The sequence below is a fragment of the Mustelus asterias genome, chromosome 21 (assembly GCF_964213995.1).
Source record: "Mustelus asterias chromosome 21, sMusAst1.hap1.1, whole genome shotgun sequence".
In the NCBI taxonomy this organism is placed as follows: domain Eukaryota; kingdom Metazoa; phylum Chordata; class Chondrichthyes; order Carcharhiniformes; family Triakidae; genus Mustelus; species Mustelus asterias.
The window spans coordinates 80,622,806-80,635,925 of NC_135821.1; the positions used below are offsets into that span (position 1 = coordinate 80,622,806).

The 13,120-nt window shown below is 44.9% G+C and overlaps 1 protein-coding gene across 1 annotated transcript in view; it reads right to left on the bottom strand.

Moving 5' to 3' along the window:
• bsdc1 (BSD domain containing 1) overlaps window positions 1-13,120 on the bottom strand; it is a 62,340-nt gene that overhangs the window by 37,637 nt on the left and 11,583 nt on the right. Inside the window, exons 2-4 of the mRNA XM_078238353.1 lie at window positions 8,853-8,916; window positions 7,441-7,557; window positions 5,942-6,109 (exon numbers count right to left, since the gene is read on the bottom strand). Of these exons, the coding sequence (XP_078094479.1) occupies window positions 5,942-6,109; window positions 7,441-7,557; window positions 8,853-8,916 (349 nt within the window). The remainder of the gene's footprint in view (window positions 1-5,941; window positions 6,110-7,440; window positions 7,558-8,852; window positions 8,917-13,120) is intronic.

Here is a 13,120-nt window from a genome sequence, read left to right on the forward strand (position 1 = left end):
TGTTCTTGGTGTGCATGTAGATGGTGTAGTTCCTTTGTCTCGTCTGCTTGGCAGAGTTTCGCAGCTGGTCTGCGTCCTGAGCGCAAGTTGAGAATATGGATTCGATCTTGGTTTCCAGGCTGCGGCGTTTGCTGTACAGTTGGTGTATGAGGTGTTTGAGGTGTCTCTCAGCGTAGTCTGTGTTAAAGGTTGACCTGAGTGGGTTCATGATCCGTAGTCCTTTCGGTATCTTGTCTGCTTTCTGGCATGTTTGTAGAAACTTGATGTCTGTGTCGATATCATAGAAATCATAGAAATCATAGAAACCCTACAGTGCAGAAGGAGGCCATTCGGCCCATCGAGTCTGCACCGACCACAATCCCACCCTGGCCCTACCTCCACATATTTTACCTACTAATCCCTCTAACCTACGCATCCCAGGACTCTAAGGGGCAATTTTGTTTTTAACCTGGCCAATCAACCTAACCCGCACATCTTTGGACTGTGGGAGGAAACCGGAGCACCCGGAGGAAACCCACGCAGACACGAGGAGAATGTGCAAACTCCACACAGACAGTGACCCGAGCCGGGAATCGAACCCGGGACCCTGGAGCTGTGAAGCAGCAGTGCTAACCGCTGTGCTACCGTGCCGCCCAAGATATGCGCGATCTTCTTGGAGATCCTCTCCACTTGGAGCCGGCAGTTTGCGGTGTCGATGGTGGTCATGATGTGGAGATGTGGTCATGATCTCCACATCAATGATAACCCCCCAGGATGTTGGGTCACCTTACCGAAGATTCACCAGGCTGATTCCTGGGATGGCAGGATTGTCATACGACTAAGCCCAGATATAGCAATTCAAGAAGGCGGCTCACCACAACCTTCTCAAGGGCAACTAGGGACGGGCAATAAATGCTGGCCTAGCCAGCAACGCCCATGTCCCACAAATGAATAAAAAAAATATTCACTGGCATTTAGAAGATTGAAGCAGGATCACATTGAAACATATAGAGTTCTGACAGGGCTGTACACAGACTGGGTGCAGGGATTATGCTTCCTCTGGCTGCAGGGTCCAGAACAGTGATGGGCAATGTAGGCCAATGATTGGGCCACACGAGTGGCTCTCCTTCAGCTCAGTGGATTACAAGATTGAAACTGGGCTTGTTCACTAACCGCGACCCCACAAATAAAATTAAATACATTTAATACACACTGAATATTTCATAACGAGTTTTGAACTATCAACTTCAAATGGTAAAAACAAAAGAAATATTGGCACTTTGGACACAGGGAGCGCACGGCTCTCAGAGTCAATGTTGTGAGCAATCAGCACACTCCTCGCTTCGCCTGCCCTTGCTTTACGTGCAAATCACTTCAGTCATACCGGTAGGAAGAAAAACTATGCAGATGGAAATCAGTGGAATGTAGCAACCCTGCACGTGGGCAACAGTCAACAAAATATCTCATGGACTGCACTCAGAACCCAGACGAGCCTCATGAGGCCCCCAGGCCGTAGGCTGTCCACTTCTAGTCTAGAACAAGGGGCGTCATAGTCTCAGGATACTGGTTAGGCCGTTTAGGACCATGATAAAGAGAAACATCTTCACTCAGTAGGTGGCAAACCTGGGGACTTCTCTACCTTAGAAGGCTGTGGAAGTCAACTCACTGAATATATTAAGAAACAGAAAGTTTACAGGACTTGAAAGGTGCAATGGGAGAGCGCAGGAGTATGGTGTTGAGATAGAGGATCAGCCATGATCATACTGAACAGCGGAGAAGGATCAAAGGGCCAAATGACCTACGCCTGCTCCTATTTTCTGTTTTGATTCATCAAGTTTTACCCTGATGTAAATTGTCATTGTTCTGAAATTGCTAAACTTAACAAGTCCAACAGAAGCTATTTTGAGCAACTCCTGAAACAAGGACTTGTTATCAAACGGTGTTTTTCATGACTACCGGAAATCTTAAAACATTTATAGTCAATGAAGTACTTTTTAAAACATAATCATTGTGTAATGCAGGAAATACAGACGTGACAGCACAGTGGCACCATTTCCAATTAACTCATTAACTCGTGGAAATAAAGGTTGCAATAGTCACTTTACATAAATGGTATAAATTTGAAAAATTGGACAGGCAAACACGGCTTAAAAATGTGGTTGCTGCATGCGTATATATGGAAAAATGATGTAGTATTATTAATCCATGCTGTGAACACAATTAAGTCACAAAGTGGTATCTTATAACTTGCATTATTAATAACATTCTCTGCTTTAAAACAGAAATATGCCATCTGTATCTGGATCCTCTGTACTGCTGTGCTAGAATTTTCTTGGAACCAGGGTAGAAATAACATGGCAATACAAGACAAAGCATTTAGCCCAAGGTAAAGGACAAAATATTCAGTCTTTTCTGCTAACTAACTATTATTTTGTAAACGTCTTCCACATTTTTGACACAAATTTATTCCACTGACTTTCAGGTAATCCAGTTATTAGAGTTGCATAATATAAACATGTTTCCACTCTCTGCTTCCCATGGTTAAAAGGACAGGACTGGCAGCTGAATATTCTGGGGTATAAGTGTGCTGGGCGAGACAGAGGAGGGGCGAGGAGAGGTGGGGGAGTAGCAATACTGGTTAGGGAGCATATTACAGCAGTACAGAGGGTGGACAATTTGGAAGGGTCAGGTAACGAGTCACTGTGGGTGGAGCTCAGAAACAGGAAGGGCGCAGTCACTATGCTGGGGGTATACGACAGGCCTCCCTACAGCCCACAGGAAGTGGAGGAACGGATATGTAAGGAGATTCTGGACAGGTGCAGAAAAAATAGGGTTGTTGTAGTGGGAGACTTTAATTTCCCTGGTATAGACTGGAAATCGCTTAGGGCTGGGGGCCTGGACGGGGAAGAATTTATAAAATGCGTACAGGAAGGTTCTTTGGAACAATATGTTGACAATCCAACTAGAGAGGGGGCTATACTGGACCTAGTACTGGGGAATGAGCCCGGTCAGGTCATCAAAGTTGCAGTAGGGGAACATGTGGCAAATAGTGACCACAATTCTGTAAACTTTAGGATAGTAATGGAAAAAGATGAGTGTTGTCCTATGGGTAAGGTGCTGAATTGGGGGAAGGCTAACGACAGCCGGATGAGGCAGGATTTGGTGGCTGTTGATTAGGAGAGGCTGTTCGAGGGTAAATCCACATCTGGCATGTGGGAGTCTTTTAAGGAGCAGTTGATAGGACTGCAGGACAGGCATGTGCCTGTAAAGAGGAAGGATAGGAAAGGTAGGTTTCGGGAGCTGTGGATAACCAGTGAAATTGTGGGTCTAATCAAAAAGAAAAAAGAGGCATACATGAGGTCCAGGCAGCTAAAAACAGATGGAGCACTGGAGGAATACAGAGAAAGTAGAAATGAACTCAAACAGGGAGTAAGAAGGGCAAAAAGGGGTCACAAAATGTCCTTGGTAGACAGGATTAAGGAGAATCCTAAGGCATTTTATACATACGTTAGGAACAAGAGGGTTGTTAGGGAAAGAATCGGACCTCTCAGGGACAAAGGAGGGGAATTATGCTTAGAACCAAAGGAAGTAGGTGAGATCCTAAACCGAATACTTTGCATCAGTATTCACAAAGGAGAGGGACATGTTGACTGGTCGTGTCTCAGAGAGATGTGTTGACCCGTTAGAAAAAATCTCAATTACAAGGGAGGAAGTGTTAGGTTTTTTAGGAAACATTAAGACAGACAAATCCCCAGGGCCAGATGGCATCTATCCTAGACTCCTCAGGGAGACAAGAGATGAAATTGCTGGGCCTCTAACAGAAATCTTTGTCACTTCACTGGACACAGGTGAGGTCCCAGAGGATAGCAAATGTGGCCCCGTTATTTAAGAAGGGTAGCAAGGATAACCCGGGTAATTATAGGCCGGTGAGCTTGACGTCTATGGTAGGAAAATTGTTGGAGAAGATTCTTAGAGATAGGATATATGCGCATTTAGAACTGAATAATCTCATTAGCGATAGACAGCATGGTTTTGTACGAGGGAGGTCATGCCTCACAAATTTGGTTTTTTTTGAGGAGGTGACAAAAACGATTGACGAGGGAAGGGCCGTGGATGTCGTCCAAATGGATTTTAGTAAAGCGTTTGACAAGGTCCCTCATGGCAGGCTGGTGCAAAAGGTTAAATCTCACGGGATAAAAGGTGAGCTAGCTAGATGGGTGGAGAACTGGCTTAGCCATAGAAGGCAGAGGGTAGCAGTGGAGGGGTCTTTTTCCAGTTGGAGGTCTGTGACTAGTGGTGTTCCGCAGGGCTCTGTACTGGGACCTCTGCTGTTTGTGATATATATAAATGATTTGGAGGAAGATGTAGCTCATCAGTGTAGGCAACAATGTGATGGTGTATTAGATCATAGAAACCCTACAGTGCAGAAAGAGGCCATTCGGCCCATCGAGTCTGCACCAACCACAATCCCACCCAGGCCCTATCCACATATCCCTACATATTTTACCCACTAACCCCTTTAACCTATGCATCCCGGGACACTAAGGGGCAATTTAGAATGGCCAATCAACCTAGCCTGCACATCTTTGGACTGTGGGAGGAAACCGGAGCACCCGGAGGAAACCCACGCAGACACAGGGAGAATGTGCAAACTCCACACAGACAGCGACCCGAGCAGGGATTCGAACCCAGGTCCCTGGAGCTGTGAAGCAGCAGTGCTAACCACTGTGCTACCGTGCCGCTGGTGTGATCAGTAAGTTTGCAGACGACACAAAGATTGCTGGAGTTGCAGATAGTGATGAACATTGTCAGAGAATACAGCAGGATATAGATAGGCTGGAACATTGGGCGGAGAAATGGCAGATGGAATTTAATCCAGATAAATGCGAAGTGATGCATTTCGGTAGATCTAATGTAAGGGGGAGCTATACAATAAATGGTAGAACCATCAGGAGTATAGACACACGGAGGGACCTGGCTGTACAAGTCCACAGATCCTTAAAGGTGGCAGCACAGGTGGAGAGGGTGGTCAAGGCATATGACATGCTTGCCTTTATTGGACGGGGCATAGAATATAAAAGTTGGCATATGATGTTGCAGCTGTATAGAACGTTGGTTAGGCCACACTTGGAATACTGCGTCCAGTTCTGGTCATCACACTACCAGAAGGACGTGGAGGCTTTGGACAGAGTACAGAAAAGGTTTACCAGGATGTTGCCTGGTATGGAGGGTCTTAGCTACGAGGAGAGATTGGGTAAACTGGGATTGTTCTCCCTGGAAAGATGGAGGATGAGGGGTGACCTAATAGAGGTGTATAAAATTATGAAGGGCATAGATAGGGTGAACAGTGGGAAGCTTTTTCCCAGGTCGGAGGTGACAAACACAAGGGGTCACGGGTTCAAGGTGAGGGGGGCAAGGTTCAACACAGATGTCAGGGGGACATATTTTACACAGAGGATGGTGGGGGCCTGGAATGCACTGCCAAGCAAGGTGATTGAGGCGGACACGCTGGGATCGTTTAAAACTTATTTAGATAGCCACATGAACAAACTGGGAATAGAGGGATACAAACGAATGGTCTAGTTGGACACATGAGCCGTGCAGGCTTGGAGGGCCGAAGGGCCTGTTCCTGTGCTGTATTGTTCTTTGTTTGTTCCACCCAAAATCAAATACATCGCCATAAATGATGGAAATGGAGTAAACCAATACCCAAAATTCATAATGCAACAGAATTATTTGCAACATGAAATTCACAGTTTTGGAGCAATGTAATTTTCTTTAAAATTTCAGGTGAGATTCAAACACAACCTGTACCAAAATGGCTTTAGAAATGATCATTTATAAACATCCATCATGTGGCTGGCCACCCCACCACCTCCACAGTAACACCCAAAGGGACTCAAACTGTTCAAATAAGTAGCTTCTTAAAGACTAGAAGTGAGTTGCAAATTACTCCGAATACCTTAGTACTGTCATAGAGTTCTGTAGTACCAGATGGTGTTGCAACCAGTGTTATAACATCACAATCAATAGTTTTGTCTGGAGGGGGAGCAAACGTGTCTGAGAGAACTCCAAGAATGTTTGATAATCCTTTTTTGACTTGCTGTCCTGCTCCTGTAGAAGTTTCTGCCTACAAACAAAATATCAGAACAAGTGCATTTAGATTTTATTATTTTTTCAATTAATATAATTTAACAATGCATACTCTATCTCTGCACATGGCAACTCCTGCAGCAGGATTTTACACTTTGTTTAATTTACAGTTTTTGTTGCATATTGACAGTCATGTCTTTATTGATGATTGCAAAACTTCCTAAACTTTATTCTCAGATTATGAGAGATGATTGCTGTTTGGTGTTCACTTTTTGAGTCATATATACTCTTAGCATTAGTGTGAATACACGGCCAATGGGAGTTCAAAGTGTCGCTGGAGAAGCACTTATTGAACAGAAATAATATTGGGGGAATTAAAAATATTATTCAAATAAATAAAGGAATTATATTCCGACCTGTATTTGGCAAAACAAATTAAAAGACTTAAGTTAGCCGTGGATTTTTCTATTAGTCACAATTATCTTTCAAATGCACAAGCCACTCAAATACTTAATACAAATACTTAATACTCAAATATTTAATTGAAAGTTATACAAATGCCCACAAATACTATGATTAAAATCTTGCCTGAAACCAACCACTGCAAGGGTTTTGAGTACAGGGCTCTGTGACAAAGTTATGAAAAATGCATAACCATCAACAGAAAAGGCAATAAAGAAATTAAACCTTAAAACAGAAGACGCGCTTGTGAATTATGCAGGAAGAAATCCCGACAGGTGGCTGGAATGTTTGCCATTGAAATGGGATCTTAAGCTGCGATTAACTAGCATCCAAAATCATGACTGCCTTTAGGGTTCAGCTTGCCTTTCTTGGTGGCATCTCTAAAGAAGCATCGCATCACAGTGAGGAGGATTACCTCCTGATGAAGCCCGGTTAACAGTATTTGTGGAGATGCCTCAGGCTGATCCATCCCAAACAAGAGCATGTTAAATACAAGGGTTAATACAGGAAGCAAAGAAAACAAGTTTACCCACTTCCCCCCTCCACGTCTGTACATTCTCTTCACACTGTAACAATCTTCAACTACGATGCACGACTGAAACAAAGGAAGGCTGGTTACACTCATATCTGGGCTGCTATCATCATCAGGTGAAATGAACCAGGCTAGTCAGTGAGTTATGCGCTGTAACCCTCAACTATCAATAACCTGTAACCCGTGGACAATATATCTAAAATTGCCAAGCATCAGCAATGCGAGCCCAAGCAAGTCCTCATCAGGAACTCTGTTAAATCAGGGTGAGAAGAGATATTGTACGTTGGAATGCTATGTCGCCGTTCGCATTATGTTAAGTGTATGTTTTTAACCGGAGTCACTTATCTGAACAAGTAACGCGGGTATATACTCACACTCAGTTTGTCTTTCACTGCATTCGCAGTGGCAGCAATTGTACATGCTGTATCATGTTGCACCACATGTGAAAACTCTGCAAGATCCCGTTTCATAAACTCCAACGCTTCAGTAGACTGTTGATGGGGACAGGAAGATGTCAAAGTATTATAGTGTGAAGTTTGGGGAAAAAAGTTTCATCCCTCTTTTAAACGCCTGTGTTATTTACCAATCGTGCAGTTTGGTCGGAAAAATGGGAAGGCGACTTATTATCTAAATGGGGAGACTTCGGGGTGCTCCGGTGCAGAGGGATCTGGATGTCCTCATTCATGAATCACAGAAAACTAGCATGCAGATACAGCAGATAATAAAGAAAGCGACTGGAATGTTGGCATTTATAGCTAAGGAATAGAATATAAAGGTAAGGAAGTATTGTTGCAACTATACAAGGCATTGGTGAGGTCGCACCTGGAGTATTGTGCACAGTTTTGGTCCCCTTATTTGAGGAAAGGTGCAGTGGCATTGGAGGCAGTTCAGAGGAGGTTCACTAGATTGATTCCAGAGATGAGGGGTTTGTCGTATGAAGAGAGATTGAACAGTTTAGGCCCATACTCTCTGGAATTTAGAAGAATGAGGGGAGATCAAATTGAGGTGTTCAGGATGATAAAAGGTATGGATAAAGTAGACGTGGAGCGGATGCTTCCTCTTGTGGGGCATTCTAGATCGAGAGGTCATAGTCTTAGGATAAGGGGTAGCAAATTTAAAACAGAGTTGAGGAGAAACTATTTCTCCCAAAGGGTTGTGAATCTGGAATTCACTACCCCAAAGTGCGGTGGATGCTGGGACAGTGAGTAAATTTGAGGAGTTACAGATTTTTAATTGGTAATGGGTTGAAGGCAGGAAAATGGGAATGAGGAGCATACCAGCCATGATCGAATGGCGGAGCGGACTCGATGGGCTGATTGACGTAATTCTGCTCCTATATCTTATGAACTTATTTCTAGACAAGCAGTTGGCATGCATCGATTTATTATCTGATAATGACACGCTGAATGTTAGAAAAAATAAAAATGCAACCCAGGTCAACTGGTTGTTGAATTTGACTTTATTCGCAGTAAAGCAGCAATCTGTTCCATTCGCTCCATCTTTAAAACAGTCTAACAATCACTCTCAGGGATGTTTTAGTTAGATTCCACCATAATGATTTAGGACACAATGTGGTAATACACCAACATTCCATAAGTCATCAGTTTCAGATCAAGGCTTGAAGTTAACGCTGTGTGGTATTATAAAGTAGGAGCAGTAAACTCTAATTTAGTAAATTTTAGTAGAATTCCCAATCTTGCAATGTTATTGAGCAAAATAATGTTTGTAAATTGTTAGAGTCTAGACCAAAGTATATAAATTTTTCAAAGGCAAGCTCTGTTCTTACCTTTTCTTTCACTGATTGGAAACCTTCTTGTATCCAGCTCCCCCACCAACTCCCACCAGATTCCCTGCAGGGCAAGATATTCCATTAATCTGAATTCAAACAGATTTACTAAAACATATTTTCACTGATCTACAGTTTTTTTATTTGCATCCCATTCATTTTCTGTTTTGATGCATTGCTGAACCATCCAGTTGATTGTTAGCAAGCTCAGGGTGGGCAGCACAGTGACACAGTGCCAGGGACCTGGGGTCAATTCCAGCCCTGGGTGACCATCTGTTTGGAGTTTACCCATTTTCCCCGTCTCTCCCACAGTTCAAAGTTGTGCAGGTTAGGTGGATTGGCCCCTTAGTGTCCCAGGATGTGTAGGTTAGGGGGATCAGCGGGGTAATATATATGGGGTTACAAGAACAGGGCTTTGTCGGAGAGTCGGTGCAGATTTGATGGACCAAACGGCCTCCTTCTGCACTGTAAGAGTTCTATACTTACAAAATGTGCCAGCTTATAAGCACAGTCACTTACAGCGAGAATGCCCATTCAGATCAAAATGTTCAAGTTAACGAAGGCACAAATCACCCAGACATTCCAAAAACATTCAGGTAACAAAAGAAATCTAAATACAAATCAACTATCCTTGCGTCCAAGAGTTGACATGGAATTAGGCCACAAGGTTATTAAAGTCCTCGATGGAGATGCGTGCGTCCAAGAATGCAACTGATTCCAGAGAGTACTCTCCAGAATCAATTGCATTCTTGGACACACGCATCTCAATCAAGGACGGTCACCTCAGCAGTTCACTGTACCGCAAGCCCACGGATAACCTCACGATGCTCCACTTTTCCAGCTTCCACCCTAAACACGTTAAAGAAGCCATCCCCTACGGACAAAGCCCTCCGTATACACAGGATCTGCTCAGATGAGGAGGATCACAACAGACACCTCCAGACGCTGAAAGATGCCCTCATAAGAACAGGATATGGCGCTCGACTCATCGATCAACAGTTCCGACGCAAAAAACCGCACCGACTCCTCAGAAGACAAACACGGGACACGGCAGACAGAGTACCCTTCGTCGTCCAGTACTTCCCCGGAGTGGAAAAGCTACGGCATCTTCTCCAGAGCCTTCAACATGTCATTGATGAAGATGAACATCTCGCCAAGGCCATCCCCACACCCCCACTTCTTGCCTTCAAACAACCGCACAACCTCAAACAGACCATTGTCCACAGCAAACTACCCAGCCTTCAGGAGAACAGTGACCACGACACCACACAACCCTGCCACAGCAACCTCTGCAAGGCGTGCCGGATCATCGACACGGATGCCATCATCTCATGTGGGAACACCATCCACCAGGTACACGGTACATACTCTTGCAACTCGGCCAACGTTGTCTACCTGATACGCTGCAGAAAAGGATGTCCTGAGGGATGGTGCATTGGGGAGACCATGCAGGCGCTACAACAACGGATGAATAAACACCGCTCGACAATCACCAGGCAGCAGTGTTCCCTTCCAGTCGGGGAACACTTCAGCAGTCACGGGCATTCGGCCGCTGATCTTCGGGTAAGCGTTCTCCAAGGCAGCCTTCACGACACACAACGCAGAGTCGCTGAGCAGAGACTGATAGCCAAGTTCCGCACACATGAGGACGGCCTCAACCGGGATCTTGGGTTCACGTCACACTATCTGTAACCCCCACGACTTGCCTGGGCTTGCAAACTCTCACTAACTGTCCTGGCTGGAGACAATACACACCTCTTTAACTTGTGCTTGGCCCTCTCTCCACTCACATTGTCTGTACCTTTAAGACTTGATTACCTGTAAAGACTCACATTCCAACCATTATCTTGTAAATTGAGTTTGTGTCTGCATATGCCCTGTTTGTGAACACAACTCCTCATTCACCTGATGAAGGAGCAGAGCTCCGATAGCTCGTGCTGCCAAATAAACCTGTTGGACTTTAACCTAGTGTTGTGAGACTTCTTATTATGCTTACCCCAGTCCAACGCCGGCATCTCCGCATCATGACCTCCCCTGTTGCCAGTGAGGATGCAAAGGTTTCTCTCAAGGCCCCAGCAATTTTCTCTCTTGCTTCTTTCGCCCTTCTTCCATCAGGCCCTGGGGACTTGTTTATCTTAATGCTTCTCAAGAACCCCAATACCTCCTCCTTTTGGATCTCAACATGACTCAAACTATCTACACTCCCTTTCCGAGACTCATCATCCACCAAGTCCTTCTCTTTGGTGAATACTGATGCAAAGCCTGCAAAGAGGAAGGATAGGAAAGGTAGGTTTCGGGAGCCGAGGATAACCAGTGAAATTGTGGGTCTAATCAAAAATAAAAAAGAGGCATACATGAGGTCCAGGCAGCTAAAAACAGATGGAGCACTGGAGGAATACAGAGAAAGTAGAAAAGAACTCAAACAGAGAGTTAGAAGGGCAAAAAGGAGTCACGAAATGTCCTTGGCAGACAGGATTAAGGAGAATCCCAAGGCATAGAACATAGAACAGTACAGCACAGAACAGGCCCTTCGGCCCACGATGTTGTGCCGAGCTTTATCTGAAACCAAGATCAAGCTATCCCACTCCCTATCATCCTGGTGTGCTCCATGTGCCTATCCAATAACCGCTTAAATGTTCCTAACGTGTCTGACTCCACTATCACTGCAGGCAGTCCATTCCACACCCCAACCACTCTCTGCGTAAAGAACCTACCTCTGATATCCGTCCTGTATCTCCCACCACGAACCCTATAGTTATGCCCCCTTGTAATAGCTCCATCCACCCGAGGAAATAGTCTTTGAACGTTCACTCTATCTATCCCCTTCTTCATTTTATAAACCTCTATTAAGTCTCCCCTCAGCCTCCTCCGCTCCAGAGAGAACAGCCCTAGCTCCCTCAACCTTTCCTCATAAGACCGACCCTCCAAACCAGGCAGCATCCTGGTAAATCTCCTTTGCACTCTTTCCAGCGCTTCCACATCCTTCTTATAGTGAGGTGACCAGAACTGCACACAATATTCCAAATGTGGTCTCACCAAGGTCCTGTACAGTTGCAGCATAACCCCACGGCTCTTAAACTCCAACCCCCTGTTAATAAAAGCTAACACACTATAGGCCTTTTTCACAGCTCTATCCACTTGAGTGGCAACCTTTCGAGATCTGTGGATATGGACCCCAAGATCTCTCTGTTCCTCCACAGTCTTCAGAACTCTACCTTTGACCGTGTAATCCACATTTAAATTAGTCCTACCAAAATGAATCACCTCACATTTATCAGGGTTAAACTCCATTTGCCATTTTTCAGCCCAGCTTTGCATCCTATCTATGTCTCTTTGCAGCCTACAACAGCCCTCCACCTCATCCACTACTCCACCAATCTTGGTGTCATCAGCAAATTTACTGATCCACCCTTCAGCCCCCTCCTCTGAGTCATCAATAAAAATCACAAAGAGCAGAGGACCAAGCACTGATCCCTGCGGCACTCCGCTAGCAACCTGTCTCCAATCCGAAAATTTTCCATCCACCACCACCCTCTGTCTTCGATCAGACAGCCAGTTACCTATCCAATCGGCCAACTTTCCCTCTATCCCACACCTCCTCACTTTCATCATAAGCCGACCATGGGGGACCTTATCAAACGCCTTACTAAAATCCATGTATATGACATCAACTGCCCTACCTTCATCAACACACTTAGTTACCTCCTCAAAAAATTCAATCAAATTTGTGATGCACGACTTGCCTTTCACGAATCCATGCTGACTATCCCGGATTAATCCGCATCTTTCTAAATGGTCGTAAATCCCATCCCTAAGGACCTTTTCCATCAATTTACCAACCACCGAAGTAAGACTAACCGGTCTATAATTACCAGGGTCATTTCTATTCCCTTTCTTAAACAGAGGAACAACATTCGCCATTCTCCAGTCCTCCGGCACCATCCCCGTGGACAGCGAGGACCCAAAGATCAAAGCCAAAGGCTCTGCAATCTCATCCGTTGCCTCCCAAAGAATCCTAGGATACATTTCATCAGGCCCAGGAGACTTATCGACCTTCAGTTTATTCAAAACTGCCAGGACATCCTCCCTCCGAACATCTATTTCCTCCAGCCTATTAGCCTGTAACACCTTCTCTTCCTCAAAAACATGGCCCCTCTCCTTGGTGAACACGGAAGAAAAGTATTCATTCATCACCTCGCCTATCTCTACTGACTCCATACACAAGTTCCCACTACTGTCCTTGACCGGCCCTAACCTCACCCTGGTCA